Source organism: Vicugna pacos, unplaced genomic scaffold (assembly GCF_048564905.1).
Source record: "Vicugna pacos unplaced genomic scaffold, VicPac4 scaffold_190, whole genome shotgun sequence".
Classification (NCBI taxonomy): domain Eukaryota; kingdom Metazoa; phylum Chordata; class Mammalia; order Artiodactyla; family Camelidae; genus Vicugna; species Vicugna pacos.
The window spans coordinates 716,402-738,646 of record NW_027328869.1 but is presented as its reverse complement, the minus strand read 5'-3'; the positions used below and the strand labels follow the sequence as shown (position 1 = coordinate 738,646).

Genomic DNA, 22,245 nt, shown 5'->3' with positions numbered 1-22,245 from the left:
CTGAACTACAAATTAAAACAAAAATTCCCCCCTTTAGAATATCTTAAATTTGATTGATTATTTTAATCTAATTTTATTTCATAAATATTTACCATTTATATATAAACATAACAAATAAACTAATATTTATTCTGCTCATGTGTTGAATTTTGTGATTTTTTATTCTCTGTTCACAAATCTGGTATAAATTTGTGTACAAAAGGATGGAGATTGGTTTTATTTCTTAGACACCAAAATTAAATTATTTAAATAGATTTTGTGGGGATAAAATTTGCAGATCACCGTATAAAATTAAGCATCATATATGCTTCACTTTAACTGAATGAATGAGAAGTAAACACTGGCTGAATGTTACACTTGAGTTGCTAGGAGACCAGTTGATTGTGATGTCACAGCTTCTCAAGTTGAGAACCATTGTGATGGCCTCGTAGTTTATCTGTGCTCGCCCACCAAAGCAGCATTTGAAGCTGCAGTGCTCAAAATTATGCAGATTAGAAAAGTAGTTGTTGAAAATGTTATTTGAGATGGCACATGTTTCTACAGAAATTCAAGTTGTGTCTCCTAAATATGGACCAACTGCTTCAGGAATGTACAGTAGATCTCTATTGTGTGATCAAACATTCTCTGGGGACTTGGACTTGAGGTCTATGATTGAGGAAAATGTTTTTCAGACTTTGTCTGAAGAATCCCTGATAAAAAGGCCATGTTACAAACATTGTGTCTCTGAACCAGATGAAGATAATGATTTTCATTCTCTGACATATCCAAGAAAACTCTGGAAAATGGCTGGGAATGACCAATTTAAATCCATCTGTTGTGATGATAATGGAACTTCCATAGTGATGGATGAAGATGCCTTTATGAAGGAAGTTTTGGAAAGAAAGTCTCCTTTCAGAATATTTGAACCTGGAAGTATGAAAAGTTTAGTAAGACAGCTTAACCTTTATGGATTTAATAAAGTGCAGCAGAATTTTCGAAGATCTGCTTTTCTAGCTGACTTTCAGGCAGAAGAAAAAGAAGTCTCTGTTTTAAGCAAGGTATTCAGAAATTTTAGTTACCACTTGGTAACTTATATATAAAATTTTATTTTGTACATCAATCTATGGTAATATATATGTAAAATTAGATTTTGAAAATTGTACAAAACTATTAAAGCTAAAATACTTTATTTTTCAAAAAAATGAGCACAGTGTCTTATGTAGTCAAGATTATGAGAATTTGCTTACAACTATGAATCTTACCACAAATTTAAATAAAGGTATTAAAACTGCTTTTAAAAAGTGGCATTCACCATTACTGCAAATGCTAACTTCATAAATTTGATGACTATAATTCTTAAATGGTATTTTCCAAATAAGGAACTTCAAAATATCGTCAGCAATGTTCATATTTTGATGATAATATCTTTGCATAGTAAACGTGAATTCTGAGGTTTTATAGGTTAGGCTTATTGTAGTCTTGTATTTCGGTTTAAAATATTACTAAAATCTTTCTCCTTTGGTTGTAGCAGCAGTTCTATCATAATCCTAATTTTAAACTAGGCTGTCCCCTGATTTCAGTGAGAATAAAAGGAATAGTTGGGATTAAAAATGCCTCTCTGGTATCTTCATTGGCTGAAGATTTCAAAAAGAAGCACTTAAAGCAGGGGGTAATGTGGACACTCATAGTTCAGATTTTGTGGCTGACAACAGAGGAGAAAGTGCATTTTTACCTTCTGCAAATTTAAACATGCTTCTAATAAGAAAGCCCTCTACTAGCCACATAAAAGTTGATACGAATAGCCTGATCAGAGGTGATTTTTCTCCTCTATGATCAATGTCATTTAGACATCCAGAACAAATTGCAGTGGATCAATGTGCTATTTTAAATCAGTTGACCACTATCCACGGGCACTCTCAAAGCAGCTACAATGAAGCAAATGGCCGTGTTGTGAACTTCATTACAACTACAACTTCTAATTCTCAGTACAGCACCTTATCTCCCATACAGTGCAATTATTTTGGACTGATGGAGGAACCTCCTACTTTTCCAAATGGATATCACAAAATATCTGCCAGTGAAGGTCGTTTTTCTAAACTTCAACCAGGTAGCAACCCACAGTTTCCAGTGCCAGAGATAGCCAATACATCAGCTACTTCTCTTTCAAGGCCAAATCATCAACCATCTTCAGCTTATGAATGTCATCCTAATTACAACTGATCTACCAGAGGACTACCAGATTATGCAGGATAACAAAGATTAAAATTGATGTTGGCAAATGTTGACAAATATCTGCAATATTCTTATTTGAACAATAAACATAGATGTGTACCTGTATTTTCCTTATTTTTTTTAAGTAGACATAAGTGTTAAATGGGAGATTAAGTTACCATTTAAAGAAAAAAAGAGATATTTGATTCATATGATCATTTGATGGAACAATATAGGAGTAAATTTAAATAATTTCTTGTAAGAAATAAGAGAAAATGGAAGAATTTGGGAAAAGACTAAAACATGGAGAGAGGGAAAAGTACTAAGTGGCTTCTGGTTCATCCTGGAAAGTATCAAAAGTGATAAGTTAGGATATGTTGAAATAGGAGATAAATGCCGGAACCAGCCCAGGGATTATGTCATCCCTGGAATCATAAAGGACACATGATGTAGTCCCAGATGGCACATTCATCATGTGGTAGAATTTAAGAAGCAATTTTATCTATGGTGTTCTTTGTGCTGTTCTCAAAGCATTCCAATTGGTGCTTTCATTTCCTGCCCTCAAGAGTCTACACTATATCTTCTAGTCAATACTTTATGTTACTTTTATGTTCCAGCCAAATACAAGCTTATGTCCTCAGGGAGGCACTGTACGCCTTTCTAAATCTAACCCCAGAAACTCAACTTAGTTTTGTTATTTCTTTATAAATTCGGCATCTGAGTACTTTGGCATATCTTAATGTTTCACTGTATCTGTAGATACTTCCAGGCAAATGCTTGTCAACTATGTTAGCTGCAACCTCACCACTTTTGCTTCAGCTCATCCTTGTGCTTAGGGTGTTCTCATTTTACCTACTTAGACTTTCCCAGTCTCAGCACAGAAACCACCTCCTCCAGATGTTTTCTGTCTATCCCCCCTTCCTTGTCTAACTTGGATACTGGCACAGATAGCACAGCACATGCCACAGAATGCATTTTATTATTTAGTGAATGAAAAATACATGTTGACTTTAAGCAAAATATACTTTCCTGAAACAACAAAACTCTCATGGTTTTCAAACTATTTCGTTATGGTCTTTACTCTTCACCACAAACTAGCTCTTTTCATAGCCCAAGGACTAGTCACTCAAGACAGTAAGTGGATGTAGGTACAGGAGACAAAGTATTATTTTCTTCTTAATTCAAACCTCCAGAAGCCAAAAGCACTAAATTCCCATTTGCTGCATTTTTTCCTGTCTCTTCATCACCCACCCACCCCAAAATTGCTGATTCTCTTCCCCATATGAATAACTATGCTGACTTCTAATAAATTTATTTCTTAGAATCACAGCTTTGTCCAGAAGAGACAGTGCCATTGCAAACATTTAATGTAGGTTTATACACCGGCATAAATTGTGCCCCTTCTAACATTCACACAGTAAGTATCTAAGTGATACTTGCCCGTTGGTTGGAGTGGTCATATTCAGTTACCAAATTGCAATCTAAAATGTGTGGACTCAAAGGAGGTGAGAGTGGTGGAATTAAAAATTTGTCCAACTGCAAGAATACCAAATTTCTGCAGATATAAAGAAATATAAAATATTCACAGAAGACTTTGTCTATTTCCCATTAAATTAAAATAAAAGTGAAGCATTTTCAGAATGTGAAATGCTGGAAAACTTTTAGGCAGGGTCAGGGAGCCTAAGGCTTCTGCTCACAATCATGCAGCAAGTGTCATCTGATAAGACTGAAATGGCAAGTTTGAGTCCTGAAAATGTGTCACCAGTTGTGAAGAAAGCCTTTGATAATCTGGAGATTATCAAATGAGCCAGGGTATGTTCTAGCAACATGCAACCATTATGACCTTTACCAAGAGAATAAAAAGGCCCACTTGCAGCAGGAGAACTGTGTCTGCACAGCACCTGTTGTTCCTACAAGAGAAACATCAAGCTTTTAAATTTGTCAGCTCAGCTCAGATGGTGGCTATGTTTTTTTTGCATTAGCAGTCTGGGCTTCAGATGGGCTTGTTCGGCAGCTAGTTTCCAGCTCTCTTATCAGACAGTGGGTCTTAGCGTGATCATCATAACAAGGATCTATACTGATAAGTTAAAATCTACAGTTTACTTTCAAAATTAGAAATTCTAAAGAAGAATATTGTTTGTCCATCTGTAGTTTTCTACCTGGGAAAATCTAGACTATTGGCAAATGTACAAAATTTGGGTGGTGCTGTGAAAACTATTCTCTGTGCTTTGCCCACTGAATACTTCCCACTAATAACTACAAATCTGTCTACCATTTTGTGTGTGTGTGAAGACGGTTTGTTAAGAAGTAACTAAGTTTTTCTTACTTGAGTCATCAGTGAATTATTCCTCTGCATCTGGCAGAATCTCTGTGAATTAAGAGTTTCACTGAGCCACCAGGTTTTCTTCCGATCAGGGAGAGGTAGATTATATTTCTCCCAGTATACTAATTGTTAACTGTTCTTTGAATCCAGAGCTGATGCTAAGGTCAAGCCACTGAAACCTTGAATTGGACTGAGACATATATATTCTCCGGTTAACAGAGCCCAGCACAGACTGTGTCTTCTTTTTAATTTAAGCTTATGTCCAATTTTTTTTAATTCTAATTGTTGCCATAACTTATTTTGGTTTTGAACACCCCGTGACATATTTATAGAGACTGAACTACTGACTTATTCCAGTTCACTTAGAAATAGCAATAACCTTTCTTTCGTTGGACTACCTGGATTAGAGTGACCGTAGTCATCATTTTGAAAGCAGTACTCAGTGCTAATAATGCAGAACCATTACACTTCTTTGCCCAGCAACTGAGCTAGAATGTTTGTTGTGGATCTCAGTGATTATCCTCACATACCCTAATGCAACCATGAGAAAACACCACATTGTTACCCAAAATCAAGTTTTTGTCAGTATTGTATTCCTATTGCATTAAAGTTAAGAATTGTAGGAGTTCTGAGATTTTATCATACTGAGATTTTTAGCAACCTAGCATGTTCATTTTTTACCTATGCTGTCGGGGAGATGAGACCATAGGTCACAGACAGTGAAATTTATCACTCACAGCAAGAGCAGCCAGTTTTAAATTTGCACCCATTCCCTAATCTCAGATGAATACACAGAGTGAAATTTTCTCGCCCACAGAAGCAGTAGGCTGTTAACATGCAGAAAGATAAAGGCATGGTAAAACACTAATTTTATAAGTATCTTTATGTAAAATATTTTAGAATCACTTATTTATTATTATCTTTACCTAGGATAAGTATATCATGACTCAAGATTACTTGCTGCAAAAATAATCATGAGAAATTTCATGGGAAAAATTACCACTGATTTTCCATTTTTCTTCCGCTTTTATTGAGATATAATTGTCATAAAACATTGTGTAAGTTTAGGTGCACAGGATATTGATTTGATTTACAAGTATCTTGAAATTAATATCAAGGCAATTTTAGGGAGAATTCATTATATCATTTAGATACAATATAAAAGAAATACTATTTGTCTTTTGGTCTTGATGAGAAACCTTATGGTCTACTCTCTTAACAACATTCATATAGAACATAAAGCAGTATTTATTGTAATATTCATGTTACTACGGGGCATCCCTAAATCACGTTTATTTTACGGCAGTAGATTTGTAGCTCTTGAGTGCATTAATCAATTCTTTTTCCCAAACCCTACCTCTGTTAACTACAAATATAATTTTTTTCTATAAGTATGTTTGTTTTTGAAATGTACTTAAATCTATAACACTGTGTTAGTTTCTCTTACACAACATACCCTTTTATATTTTTAATATATTTCAAACTGATCACCAGAATATATCTAGTTATGATATTTTGCTATTTAAAGATATTTCATAGTCATTGACTATTCCCCATACAGTACATTTCTTGCCCCTGATTCACTTAATTTGCACCTGGAAAATTTTCTCTCTTCATTTTCCTCAGCTTTATCTTTTCCTCACTCCATTTCCCTCCTTCTTGTGAACAACCTGTTTCTTTCTATATCTATAACTCCTTTTCTGTGTTGTTATGTTCATTTGTTTAAAATTATAAATATGAGTAAAATCATTCAGCATTTGTCATTTATTTTCTGAGATATTTCACTTAGCATATTACCCTCTTTGTCTACCCATTTGTTGCAAATGACAAGAACTTATTCTTTTTATATCTGAGTAATAACCCATTGTAATTTTATGTGTGTGTGTGCATATATATATTTATATATATATATAATAATATATAATAATATATATATATTTATATATATATACACACACACACACAGGGCATATATATACAGTGTGGGTATATATATATATATAAAGTGTGTATATATATATATATATAAATATAGACAAATCTGTAGTTAATATTTGTAGATGTATATACTATAAACACACATCTTCTTTATCCATCATCTATTGATGTGCAATTAATTTGCTTCTATATCCTGTCTATTGTGAATATTGCTGCAGTGAGTATAGGGTTGAAATTATATTTACTAATTAGTGTTTTTATTTTCTTGAAATAAGTATCCAGGTATAGAAATGTTGGATTATATTTCATTTTTAATTTTTAGATCAAGCTCCATGTGGTTTTCCACAGTGGCAGCACATATTTACGTTCACTCCAGCAGTGCATCAGGGTTGTTTGTCATACATCCTCACCAACACTTATGTTTGTTATCTTTTTGATAACAGTCATCTGACAGGAGTGACGTAAACTCTCATTGTGTTTTGGTCGTGCATTTTTCTGATGGTTAGTGATTTTGATCGGTTTCATGTGCCTGTTGGTAACATTTCCCCCATTATATATTCATTTTTTGTAATGGGCCAAATGACAATAACTGTCTGATTTCATTTTAAGGCATTCTTTGTGTTCCATTATTCTGTTTGTTCTGTGCCACTACCATATTTTCTTTCTTACTGTAGATTTGTATTATAGTTTAAAATCAGGGACAGTGATAATTCCTATTTGTTCTTTCTCACAGTTGTTTGTGTTTTTAGTTTGTATTCTTTTCTTCTTTTTTTTAGTGATTTCAACTCATTTGTGTTTACATGTAAATTTTAGAATTATTTTTTGCAAGTTTCTGAAAATGCCCTTGGTATTTCAATAGGCACTGAATTTAATTTGTGTATATTCTTGGCTAATACTGTCATTTAAACAATATTTTTTCCTCATCTATGAACACAGAATATCCTTTAATGTGTTTGCATTATCTTCAATTTCTGTTATAAATACTTTATAGTGTTCTGAGTACAGGTCTTTTACCTCCTTGGCTGGATAAATTTTTGATTTTTCTTTGGTATTGCAAGTGTAAATGAGGCAGCTCCCTCACTTTCTCTATCTGTTAGCTTGTTCTTAGTGTGTAGAAATGCAAGATTTCTGTATGTTAATTTTACATTCTGAAATTTTACCAAATGCATTGATAAGCCCTAGTAGTTTTGTGGAATCATTTTTAGGATTTCTGTTTAATGTATGTCATCTGCAAACAGATTCTTTTACTCCTTTTCTGAAATAGCTATATTTTATTTACTTTTATTTTGGAAAGCTATGGCTAGAATTTCCAATACTATACGGAATAAAAGAAGTAAGAATGAGCATTCTTGTCTTCTTCCAGCTCTTATTGGAGAGGAATTCAGCTTTTAATCAGTGAGTGTCATGTTAGCTGAGTTTTTGTCATTTATGACCTTAACTGTGTTGAGGTATGATTCCGCATGCCCACTTTGAGGAGAAATATATTCATAAATAGATACTGAATTTCTCAAAATATTTTATGACTCTATTGAGATGTCCATATAATTTTTATTCTTCAATTTGTTAGTGTGGTGTGTCTGATTAATTTGTGGATATTGAATCACTTTTGCATCCATGGAATAAAGTGGACTTAACCATAATGTATAACCCTCTTAATGTACTGTTTGATTTGCTAATATTTTAGTGATGATTTTCACATCTATGCTTATCATTACTATTTAACCTGTAATTTTTTGAGGTATTTGTTCCAGTTTTAGTTGTAGTGTGATACAGAAATGTGGGGTAGGAAGCCTCCTTTCCTCTCAAAATTTTTGTAATTCTCTGAGAAGTATATGTGATAGTTCTTCTCTAAATGTTTGCAGAAATCACCTGTGAAGCTGTCAAGGCCTGGAATTTTGTTTCTTGGGAGATTTTGTTTAATTACATATTCAATTTCATAAGTGATAATCTGTTTATATTTTCTTACTTGTGCCATTCTGGAGATTAGCTCTTTCTAAGAAATAGTCCATTTCTCCTAGGGTTTTCATTTTATTGGCATATAATTTGTTGTATCTTCTTATGATGCTCTGTATTTCTATGATATAAGTTGTAACTTCTCATTTATTTCTCAGTTTATTAATCTGTATTCTCTTTTTTGCTCATGTGTCTGGTTAAAGTCTAACAACTATATTTATCTTTCAAAAGCCATTGTTTAATTTGATTAACTGTTTCTATATTTAATCTTTATCTTATTTAATTATGTCCTGTCCTTTCACCTGTCTTTCCTTTACTAACAAGTTTGTTTTAAATTTTGGTACAACTTTTGTTTGTAAGAATATATTATAAGATTGAGATGTTTCTTATTTGTATAAGAGGGATTATTTTGTTATAAGCATCCCTATTAATACTGTTTTTGTTATAACCCATGGATTTTGTTTCTGTTGTCATTTGTCTTTATATATTTTTTCTTTGATTTATACAGCAATCCATTTGTTGCTAATATTGTATGATTTATCTTCCATACTTTAGTATTTTTCTCAGGTTTTTCCCTTTAGTAAATTTCTATTCTCACAGAATCCATAAGTTTCTTCACAAAACAAAGAGAAAATAATAAAATTTATACATACATCTGAAACACCCAAATTTTCTAAAATTATTTTAAAAATGAACAAAGATGTGGTTATTACCCTCCCTGATTTTATAACATACTACAAAGCTACAGTAATCAATACATTAAAATATGGCACTTAAAGAAACACACAGATCAATGGAACAAAATAAAGAGTCCAAAAATTAACCCACACACATATGGTGAATTAGTCTACAATGAAGGATGCAAGTGTACACAGTGGAAAAAAGCAGTCTCTTCCACAAGTAGTTCTGAGAAATCTTGACAGTATATGAAAAAGAAGATGGAAGAGCACTTCCTTCCATAGTATACAAAATGAGATAATTATGGATTAATTTCCTAAATGTAAAGCCCGAAACTATACAATTTCTGACCAAGAACAGGAGCAGAACTGACTTTGAGATAAATCATAGCAATGTGTATTTTTGTTCTGTCTCCAAATTAAAAAAAAATAAAACTAACAATTACAGTTTTTAGTTTACTGGGGAAAAAATACATGTACTATGTGATATAGGGAATTTACTTCTTGTATAAATGTGAAGTGCAAAACCTTTTGCAGTGCAAAGGAAACCTTCAGCAAGACATATGATAAAAGACAGAATATAAGGAAAAATTTCAGATAATGAGAACAACAAGATGTCAATATCCATAATATATGTATAGCATATTAGTCTCACTATTTAACAAACAAAGAACCCAACTTGAAAACAGTTGAAGAATCTTCATGGAAACTTTTCAAAAATAGACATGTGGATGATTTTCATGCACATAAAATTATACATAACGTTGCTATTCATTAGGAAAACATAAATCAAAACCAGTATGAAATATAATCTCACAGCAACCAAAATGTCTATTAACAAATAGTCTACCAATGACAAAAATTAATAAAAATTTGATAAGAGGGAACCCAGGTACACTGTTGTTGGAAATATAAATTGATGTATCCACTAGTATAAAAGTGTGGACAGTGCTCAGAAAACTAGAAATAGAATCATTATATGTTGCAGCAATTCCTGTTTTTGGTATAAATCTGAAAAAAATGAAAACATTAACTTAAAGGATATATTACCCCCAAACTTCTTAACATCATCATTTATAGTAGCCAAGGAGAGAAGCACAAATCAACTGTACATCAACAGATGATTGGCTGAAGTAGATGTTAGATATAGATAACATAACATATACTTAGTCATTGTAAATTAAAAAATAAAATTCTGCCATTTGGAACAATGTGAATGGACCCAGAGAGTGTTGCACATAGGAAAATAAGTCATACAGAGAAAAACACTCTACATTGTCACTTAAATGAGGAAAATAAATATATAAGAGAAATAATCATAAAAAAACAGAAACAGAATCACATATATATGTGTAGTGTACCAAGTAGTGGTTTCCTGTGGAGAAAGGGAAAAAAGATGGAGAAGACAGAAACGTGAAAGCTACTAGTAATAAATTAGAGAAACAACAAGGCTATATTTAGAGCACAGAGAAATATTTTAATAATTTCATTGATTTTAAAGAGATTATATGGATATATTTTAGTAAAATGTGCATGTAGGTGGGAAAAATATTGAAGAAAATAACCCAGGAAAATCAAATTATTTTACAGTACTATGACATTAAGGGAGGTGATTTGTTCACTTTCTTTTGTGTTCTTATAATGTCCTTAGTAGAATTTAAGCTTTTAGTTGAAAAAGTATATACTTTTAAAAATGACATGTTTAAACTATTTTTGTCTTTCCCCTTACATCTACAGTCATTAAAACATTCAAATCTCAATAAAAATTACAACACAAAACAATACTACAGAACGCATGTGAAAAGGTGAAGTTTGGTGTAATAAAACACTCAAAGAGGCTGAACTGAGGGAAGAGCAGATTTGGTGTCTGCAACCAAGGCCCCATGACTAGGATATCTGAGTCCACAAGTTCAGAGAACCCAGTAGAAACAGGGGCTCAGTGGTTCACACAGCTTCAGCCTCCAACTGCACCAGTACTCATGGTCACAGGTAGCTAGGAGGGAGCCACAATGGAGACAGAAATTCCATCTTTCAGACCCTCAGACATTCATGACACTGTCCTAATTCCCCATTCACAGTGGTGGAGACAAGTTACATTGCAAAACTGGACATGGCAAAGACACTTGCCTGATTCCAAATACCAACCTGTCTTTACACCTTTCCTCATTGTGCTCACTGATTCTCAAGGGATATCAAATAAAAGGAAGGTTTCACCTCCCAGTGACAACAGTGGCATTAACTACCAGAGAAGTGTAAGACGTGACAATGAAAGTACATCTTTTTCCAGACAGTAGTGACTGGAAAGTGCCATTTTGAAATATTATCACAGGTAGCTCAGGTAAGTAAAATCAAAAATTGTGCCATATTGCAAACTACCAGAAAACAAAAACACGGACTCCAACTTCAAATCTGTTATTTAGTGTCATCAGAGCAATAATTTAGCAAGATCCTGACCAATCACAGTTACATTTTAAGACACACACACTCACTGAAAGACACACACATACAACGACACAGACACAGACAAACACTCACACGCACATGCACCTGAACACACACATACACACACAATGTCAACCCTGCAGCAAACAAACTTAAAGTCATGGTATATTGCCATGTAACTAATACTTAATCCAAATAGATGTCATACAGAAACTCAATACACAAAACAAAACTCAGAAAGCAGTTTAACGAGCTCAGGAATAAATGAAATGATGATAAGGAATACATTACCAAAGAGACTGAAACTATAAAATAACCAAACATTATTGGAGGACCAGGAGAACTTAATAAATGAGATGAGGAACGCAACAGAAAGCAATGGAAGTTGACTGTCTTTGTAGAAGAGAGATTAGCAAACTCAGAAATACAAAACTAGAAATTAAAGGAGAAGGGCAGAGATACAAGATATTAAAACGTGAGAAAATTCTACAATAGCCTTCAGACTTCCTCAGGAAGTGCACATTAGAGTGGAATCCTGGAGGGATAAGAAATTTAGAAGGCAGCTGATGGTTTATTTAAAGAAGTGATAGTTGATAACTTCCCGAACCTGTGTAAGGAACTGATATACAAGTCCGTGTGCCAACAAAACTCCAATAAATTTAAGACAAAGGGACCTCCTTCAAGATACATCATATGCAAATTGGCAAGTCAATGACAGAGAAAAAATTTTAAAGGCAGCCAAAAAAAATGATAATTTACAAAGGAACCCCCATTAGTCTATCAGCACATTTCTGAGCTGAAAACATAGGCCAAGATTAAATAAAATGACATTTACAAACTAATGAAATAAGAAATCACTCACCCAATAATACTTACACAGTTATCATTTAGATATAAAGTGAAAATAAAGACTTTAACAGAGAATCAAAACCTGAATGTGTTGAAAAAAACAAAACGGATACACCTTATAAGAGGGGTACAAAAGAAGTCTTCTAAGAAATATAAAATGGCAAAAATATGCAAAACATTGACCAAAATGCTAAGGAGGGACCATGAGAAACTTGCAACTGTTTCTTTGGTTATGTTTTTAAATGCTACTCTACTATATGGATTAAAGAGGGAAAAATACGAAATCAGTTGGAATAAATATTGATATTTCAAACTGGTAACATGTTTACAACAGTAAAAGAAATAATTTGAAACAGTAATCATAAATGGTAAAGAGTAACAATAAAACAATATTAAAGGAAGATGCTATCAGCAGAAAAAAGACTAATTTATACATGAGATGTTTTATATTTAATTGAAGTAGAGTAGATTACTCTATTGTGTAGTTTCAGATGTACAGCATAGTGATTCCAACTAATATGAATATTATATTGCATTATGAATTATTACAATAATTGTAACATACAATTATTTAAAGTATTGTATATAATTCCATGATCTATACAGATTAGCCTTGTTGCTTCTCTCCTTTATGTATACTACTTTGTATCTCTCAATGTCCTACCATTAAATTCTCTTTCCCTTCCCTTTTGGTAAACATAAAGTTTTCCGCATATCTTTGAGTCTGCTTAAGTTTTGTCTACCTAATCTCTTTACCTCTCCATCATGTCTCTGTCTGTCTATCTATCTATCTATCTATCTATCTATCTATCTATCTATCTATCTATCATTATGTATATATCTAATCTTTTATCTATTTATCTGTCATCTATCAATAGATAGCTATAGATAGCTGTACACAGATATTTGTTATTCTTTAAATTCCACATATAAATTTTATTATATTCTTTTGACTTTATCTAAGTTACTTCACTAAGCACAATATTTTCTAGGTCCATTCATGATACTGAAATAGCAATGTGTTATGCTTTTTCATGGATGTGTAATATTCCATTGAATATTTAAAGAAACATCATATATTCTTAAGTCCATAGTCTACTTTGGACACTTGGATTACTTCCCTGTCTTTCATAAAATAAACAATGCTGTTGTGAATATTGGTTCTTCTAAATTTAGGGTGTTTTCCACAGATTTTTCCAAGGAGAGGTAATACTGGGTCATATGGTAGTTAACTTGTTAGTTTTTAAACAAATCTCAATACTGTTTTCCATAGAAGATATACCAATTTACATTCATACCAACAGTATACAAGAGATTTGTTACCTCCACATCGTGTCCAACACTTACTATTTGTAGACTTTTTGATAATAGCCATTTGACTAGTGTGAAGTGATATCTCATTGTGGTTTTGTTTTGTAATTACCTATAAAATAGAAATGTTGAGCAATTTTATCACTTTCCTGTTACTCATCTGTATGTTTTCTTTGGAAAATTATTAAGTCAGGTACTCTGCTCTTGTTTTCGATTGGATTTTTGTTTTTCATCTTAAGTTTTGTAATCTAAATCCATGTTACATCTACTAACCTACATCTATTACCCCTGCTCATTTGCATTGTTTGCAAATATGTTCTCCAAATACACAGGCAGCGTTTTCATTTCATTGATAGTGTTCTTAGCTGTGCAGAAATTTTCAAGTTTGTTTAGGTCCCACTTGCTTATTTTTGCTCTTATTTCTTTTGTCTTAGGAGACTGATATAAGAAAATATTCCTATGAAATATATCCAATAGGGTATCACCTATATTCCCTTCTGGCAGTTTTATAGTATCAGGTCTTTCATTTAGCTCCTTAATACAGTTGGAGTTTATTTTTGCATATGATGTCAGGGAATGCTCTAATTTCACTTTTACATGTAGATGTCCAGCTTTCCCAACACCATCCATTGACGAGACTTTCTTTTCTTCATTGTGTACTCTTGCCTATTTTATCATACATTCATTGCTCATAGGTGTGTGGAAATATTTCTAGGCTCTCTATCTAATTTCATTGATTATATCTCTGTGCCAATGAAATACTGTTTTTTTACTGTAGGTTTTTAGAATAGTAAGGTATCCGGGAGGATTATACCTCCAGATTTGTTGTTTTCCGGTTCTGTGGAAAATACTGCAGCTTCGTAACAGGTATTGCACTAAATCCTTTGGTCTCCTTGTGTAGTACGGCCATGTTAATAATATTAACTCTTTGAATCCAAGACCACAGACATCTTTCCATTTCTTTGAATCATTTTTGATTTCTTTGTCAATATTTTACAATTTTCAGTGTGTAGATTTTTCGCATATATGGTTACATTTGTTCCAAGATATTCGGGGGAATGTGGTTTTAAATATTATTGCTTTCAACGTCCATTTTATGGTATCTCATGATTAATATGGAGAAATTCAAGAGACTTCTTTACATTAACCTTGTACCCTTTTCCCTTGATGAAATTATTTATTGTTCATAATAGTCAGTTTGGAGTCCTTAGGTGTTTCTATGTAGATTGTTATGCCATCAATACTGGTGACAATTTTGCCTCTTTCTTTCCATTTTGTGTTTCTTTTTCTTCTTTTTCTTTTCCTTTTCCTTTCTTCTATTACTATTGAACAGAAGTGGTGAGATTAGGAATCCTTGTCTTGTTCCCGAATTTACACAGAAGGCTTTCAGCCATTCCCCTGGGTACTATAAATTGTTATAAATGGCCTTTAGTATGTTGAGAGATGTTCCCATTGTACTCAATTTCATGAAAATTCTGATCATGATGTATGTTGAATTTTGTCTAATACTCTTTCTGTGTGTATTGAAATGGTCCTGTGAATTTTGTCCGTCCTTTATTAAATATGTTTCATGCTGATTGACTTGTGTAAGTTGAACCATCCTTGTGACTCTGGAAGGAATCCAACTGATCATCGTGTATAATCCTTTCTATGAATTGCTGGATTCATTTGTTGATGTTTTTCGAGGATTTTTGAATGTATATTCATCAGGGATTTTGGCTTAATATTTTCATTTTTTTTTGGTAGTGTCACTGATGGGTTTTGTTATCATGGTATTGTTGGCCTCATAGAGTAACTTTGGGAATTTTCTTTCCTCTTTCATTTTTTTGAAATAGTTGTGACAAAAGAGGTTTTAGTGAAGGCATTCAGGCATTTTGTTCAAGGGGTATTTTTTAAATTATAGATTTTATTTAACTTATACTGATTGCTCTTTTCAAGTTTTCAGATTTCTCTTTATTCAGTGTTGGCAGACTGAACGTTTCAAGTAATTTGTCCATTTCTTTAATTTTGTCCAGTTGGTTGACACGTAACTGCTCAGACTGCTTTCATAAACTTTGTTTGTATTTCTGTAATATCAGATATTATTTCTACTGTTTCATTTATTATTTTTTTTGGGTCCACTCTCTGTTTTTCTTGATTATCCTGGCTAAATGCTTATCAATTTGTTAATATTTTTAAGAAAAAAAAGCTGTTGATTTTATGATTTTTAATTTATTTTTAAATGTTTATTATATTTATTTTCAACCTAATCATTAAAGATTTCACGTTCTACTGCCTTTGGGTTTTGTTTGTTCTTATTTCTTGTTATTTTGGGTGTTAAACTTGGTCCTTTGTGTGAGGTTTTTCTTTTTCCTTATAGAAGGCCTGAATTTTTCTAAACTCCCTCTTAGATTTCCCTTTGCTGCATTCCATACATTTTATGAAGCTGTGTTTTCATTGTAATTTGTTTCCAGGTATGACTTTATTGCCTTTTTGATTTCATCATTGACCTTGTTTTATTTATTTTTTTAGAGGATGTGGTTTAATCTCATATTTGTGCTTTTACTGTTCTTCTTTCTATAGTTGATGCATATTTTCATAGTTTTGTGTATAGAAAAATACTTGCTGTAAACTATATTTGCTTAAAGTTCCTGAGGCTCTTTTCATGACATAATATGTGGTTAGTTCCTTAGAATACATCCTGTGCACACTTGAGAAGCTTATGTGTTCTCCTTTACTGATGCGGTGTCAAAAAGCTCATTTAGGTTCAAATGATCTAAAATGACATTAAGACCTCTGTTTCCTTACAGATATTCTTTCTGGATGATATGGCCATCAGAATAGTGAGGTTTTAAACTCATCTACTATTATTATTTATAATGAATTAAATACTTCATGTCTACTAATATTTTTCTTATAATTAGGATCTACAGAGTTTTGTCCATATATAATTTTATCAGTGTAATACTCTATTTTTACATTGATCTCTTTTTCTTTATTTAATGTCATATTTATCTTTCATTGTGAAACTTATTTTAAAACATATTTTGAATGATTTGAGCATTGCAATCTTCACTTTCTTGTCATTTCCATGAAATATCTCTTCCAATTAAAGATGCAATAAATCTGGTAGCAGAAAAGGAAGAAAGAAAAAGAAAATGCAAAACAGTTTGGGACAGGTTCCACAGGGAGGGAGCTGCAAAGAAGGACTGGCACTCATTCACTGGGTCTCCCCTCTCCAACTGAGAGGTTGGCAGGAAGAAGGGGTAGCCTCCAAGCCTTGAATCTGTACAGACAATAAGTTGAGTGACAGAAATAAGTAAACAGGCACAGACATCCAGCCCAAGATGAAGCCCAAAGGCTGGGGCAGGGCCATTCTGCACGAGTTGGGTGGAAGATGGGGATGGCAGCACTGACGCAGTCTGAGGGAGTAGATGCGGCTGTTTGCCATGGCTGTGGGTGCACAGGGCAAAACAACCTCGGCCCCCCATAAAATAACAGGGCAGATGTGCCGTTTGGGGGGAAGGGTGCATAACTTTCACTGAAAATCCACAAAAGTTTCAACGTGAAGAGACCTGAGACTCAGACACAGCCACCATACCTACTGGTGCTTTGCACCCAGGCAGCAGAGGGGACAAAGTCTGCATCCACGTCTAAGGATTTAGAAGTCTTAAGGGCCAGACGGAGACTTATCTACAGCCTGAGGCAGATAGGATCCTTCTCTCCTCGTTCCTCAGAGAACTTGCTTTACCAAGACAAACAAGGAGCTGTGTTTTGGGCCAGACCAGGGACAGGGTGGTTCCTCAGTCTTCCCCGAGCCCACATCCAGTGTGCAAACCTGAGGCAGAGTGTACAGTGTCACAGAGCAATGGAGCGACTGGCACTCTGATGGGGCGTGTGGCCTCCCACATTTTGGGCTGGAACACAGCCCCTGACCATGGTGCTGGGAGATGGCATGATGCACACTCCTGCCTGGTCAGTCTGCAACATCTGACTGCAGCATCAGGCAGGGCAGTGACAAGCAGGCCTCATTAAAGAGAGCTGCTCCAGGTTCAGTGTTGGGTGTAGGAGCGATCTGCTTGCTGACAGGCACTGGGAGAAGCACAAATGAGGGCTCCAATGGAGGGCCTCTGGAAACAGGAAGATGAGCTTCCAAAACAGGATGAATACAGAAAGGCATCACATTAAATGTACAGTCTCCTGGAGGACACAGACCACCCCTTGTTTTAATCTGTTTTTACCTGTTCCATTTTCTATTACACTCTTAATTTTTACTTCTTATTTAATTATATATAAACCCATTTTAATCCCTTTGAAATTTTTAAAAATATTTTTATTATTATTATTTTTCAAAACTCTGCTTCAACTTGCTTCTAATATTCATTATACAATGTCTTCAAAGCTTTATTTCTCCCTTTATTAAAAATTTTATCTCTCTCTCTCTATTTTCTCTTTTCCAAGTTGTATTACTACATAGGCATTAGTTAGATATACTCCTTTAGGACCAGAGTAGATGACTGATACTCCATAAACTACAGTGCCAGAGAGGTAGTAGAAAGACGAAGAAGCAGAGAAACCATTCCCAATTAATAGAACAAGAGAAATCCCCTGAAAGAATGATCAGTGAAATAGAAATCGATATCCTACTAGATCAAGATTTCAAAAATGGAGTGATCAAAGTACTGAATGAAATAAAACTGATAGTGTTTAGAGAGACAAAATATGTCAAAAATGAAATGGAAGCTATAAGGAAGAGCCGAGTAGAATAGGTAAACCCATTGACTGAGATGAGAATGATTTAAAGGTGTAGCAAAGCTGACTATATAACGCAGAATAACGAATTAGTGACTTAGAATACAGGAAAATAGAAAGCACCCAATCAGAAGAGCTACAAGAGAAACAACAAGAAACAAATGAAAAAAGCATAAGGGACTTATGGGGTAATAGAAAGCATGCCAAACTTGGCATCATAGAAGTCCCAGAAGGGGAAGAAAGACCAAAGAGGATTGCAAAGTTTTTGTAGAAATCATGACTGAGAACTTCCCAAACTTAAAGAAGGATTCAGATATCCAATACAGGAAGCTCAGTGTGTCTCAAACAGGAAGAACCAAAATACACACTTACCAAGAAATATAATTAAGATGGCCAGAGTCAAGGATAATGAAATGGTTCTAAAGACAGTAAGAGAATAGCAAAGAGTGAGTTACAAGAGAATCCCCATAAGGCTCCCAGCTGAGTTTGTTACACAAATACTACAGACCAGAATGGAGTGCAAGATATATTCAAAGTCCTGAATGAAAAAAAATGTATACCCTAGGATACTTTAACCAGCAACGCTATCCTTTTTGACAGAAGGAGACATAAAGAATTTCACGGACAAGAAAAATCTTCAAGTGATCTGCAACACTAGACACATGCTAAAATAATTATTGAAAATTCTTCTCTAAAAAGAAAAGCAGCAGGATGCTACAGAAACGTGAAACTCACAGCTTTAAAGGTGATAACACATGAATTACAAATAAAATAAATCCAAAATTTTAAAACAATACATACAAATTATTGTGAATTGGAAAGGGAGGCAGGAAATAAAGAATTTTTTTGATCTTTCTTTTTAAATTTTTTGTTCTTGGTAGGATGGGTTTGAGATCATGTTACTATCCATTTAATAAAAACAGTTATAGTAATGGTCTAATGGACTTATAAAAAAGGGAAACAAGAAGACAAATACTTATCATGGAGTCACTAAAACTAAATAAAATTCATGATAATACAAAAGAAACTTACCAACCATAAAAGGAAGATGAAAGAACAAAGAGGAAATACCAAATCATCTGCAAAGATAAGGTCAAATTGGCAATAAACCCAAGCGTATCATCAATTATTGTAAATGTTAACGGCTTAAATGCTCCAGTTGAAAGTCATAGAGTGGCAGGCTGGGTAATAAAGCAAGATCCTTCAAAATGTTGCATACAAGATGCCCACTTCACAGAGAAGGACACACATAGATTGAGAGTGAAAGGACAGAAAAGGGTATTCCATACAATTTGAAAAGCCAAAAAGCAGGTGTTGCAGAACAGATTTCAGACAAAATAGCCTTTAAAACAAAGGCCATAAAGAAAGATAAAGGACATTTTATTATGATTGAAGGAGTGATAAAATATGAATATAGCACACTTGTTAATACATATGCACCAAATAGATGAGCATCTAAGTACATAAAATAACTACTAACAGATATAAAGGGGGATTCATATTTGGAGATTTCAACACTGCATTTACATCACTGCACAGATCATCGAGACAGAAAATAAAATAGGCAACAGAGAAGTTAAATAATAGAATATGTGTAATACTAATATTACACTTGGTGGATAATTTCAGAGCATTGTACCCCCAAAAAAATAGGATATACATTCTTTTCCAGTGCACATGGAACATTTTCCTGGATTCATGATGTACTTGGACACAAAAGAAACCTCAGCAATTTTAAGAATATAGAAATTACCTCAAGTGACTTTACTGACCACAAGGCCATGAAGCTAGAAATCAACAACAGAGAAACAAATGAGAACATAAGGAAAACATGGAGATTAAACAATATGTTTGTAAAAAACCAATGGGTCAATGAAGAAATCAAAGCTGAAATGAAAAAGTTCCTTGAGACAAAATAAATTGAAAGCAAAACCACACAAATTTTAAGGGACACAGCAAAAGCAGTGCTCAGAGGGGTGTTTATAGTGATACAGGCCTTCCTTAAAAAAGAAGAACAATGAGAAAGAAACAATTTACCCAACAGCAGAATGAACTAGAAAAAGAAGAAGGAAAACCCCAAATTGCAGCGGAAAGAAAGAAATGATAAATATTGTGGAGGAAATAAATTGAATAGAGATTTAAACATCATAGGAAATAAATCAACCATTCCAAAAGATGGTTTTTTGAAAAAGTAAGTAAAATCAACAAACCTCTTTCAAAACTCAAAAGGAAGAAAAGAGAGAGAGCACAAAGTAGCAAAATAAGTTAGGAGAATGGAGAATTTACAACAAATAAAATAGAAATACAGAATATCATACGTGAATATTATGAAAAGTTTATGGAATCAGACTGGATAACCTAGAGGAAATGGACAAGTTTCTGGAAACATACTGTCCACCATGACTGAATCAAGAATAAACTGACCCCTTGAACAAGAAGAGCACTAGAAATGAAATCAAAATAGCAGTATAAAACCACCCTAAATTTAACAGTCCAGGACTGGACAGATTCACTGAGGAATTCTACCAAACATACAATGAAGAACTCATTCCAGTCTTTCTCAATCTCTTCCAGAAGATTGAAAAGTAAGGAATACTCCCAAAGTGATTCTATGAAGCCACAATCACACTGATACCACAACCAGACAAAGACACTACCAACAAAGAGAATTATAATCCAAAATCACTGATGAACACAGACGCCAAAGTCCTCACCAAAATAGTAGGAAATAGAATCCAACAACACAGAAGAAAGATTATACATCATGACCAAGTAGGGATTATGCCAGGGGCAAAGGGCTGTTTCAACATATGCAAATCAATCAATGTAATACAGCACATCAGAAAGAGAAAGGACCAAAACCACATGATCATCTCAATAGATGCAGGAAAAGCATCTGGTAAAATTCAAAACCCACATATGATAAAATATCTCACCAAAGTGGGCATAGTGGGAACATATCTCAGCAATGAAAGCTATAGATAACAAACCTACAGCTAGCATAGTACTCAATGATGAGAAAGTTAAAATCTTCCCACTAAAATGTGGGAAAAGGAAAGGTTGCACACTATCACCACTCCAACTCAATATAATCTTGGAAGACCTAGCCAGAGTAATCAAACAAGAGAGAGAAGTAAAAGGGATGCAAATTGGAAAGTAAGAGGTAAAACTCTCACTATATGCCGAAAATATGTTACTATATATAGAAAACCCTTCAAGATCCAGACAAAAATTACTATAGTTGATCAAACAATTCAGCAAGGTGGCAGGTTACAAGATTAAGGTTCAAAAATCAGTGGCATTTCTTTACGCTAATGATTAAGATAATACTATAGAGCTACAGTCAACATGACAGCACTCTATTGGTAGGAAAACAGACATATAGGCCAATGGAAAAGAATAGAGAGCCCAGAAATCAACCCACAAATTATTGGTCAATTAAACTTTGACAAAGGAGGCAAGAAAATACAATGGAATAGAGACAGACTCTTCAGCAAATGTTGGGAAAACTGGACAGCAGCATGTAAATCAATGAAGTTAGAACATTCCCAATGAGGCTAGAACACCACACACAAAAATAAACTCAGAATGGATCAAAGAATTAAACATAAAACAAGATGCAATAAAATTCCTTAAGGAAAATACAGGCAAAAGATTATCTGACATGTCTCGAAAATTTTCTCGTAGAAGAAGTAAAAGCAAGAATAAACAAATGAGACATAATGAAACTTACAAGCTACAGCACAGTAACGAAACCGGAAGCAAAACAAAAAGACAACATACGGAATGGGAAAAAATATTTGACTTTGAAACTGATAAAGGCTTGATCTT

At 33.7% G+C, this 22,245-nt stretch overlaps 1 protein-coding gene across 1 annotated transcript; it reads left to right on the top strand.

Moving 5' to 3' along the window:
• Positions 1-444: 444 nt before the first annotated feature.
• LOC140695201 (heat shock transcription factor, Y-linked-like) lies at positions 445-2,307 on the top strand. The gene is made up of 2 exons (XM_072958059.1): positions 445-1,037; positions 1,990-2,307. The coding sequence occupies exons 1-2, from the start codon at positions 513-515 to the stop codon at positions 2,197-2,199; spliced, it is 735 nt and encodes a 244-aa protein (XP_072814160.1). The 5' UTR covers positions 445-512; the 3' UTR covers positions 2,200-2,307.
• The last annotated feature ends 19,938 nt before the right edge of the window (positions 2,308-22,245 follow it).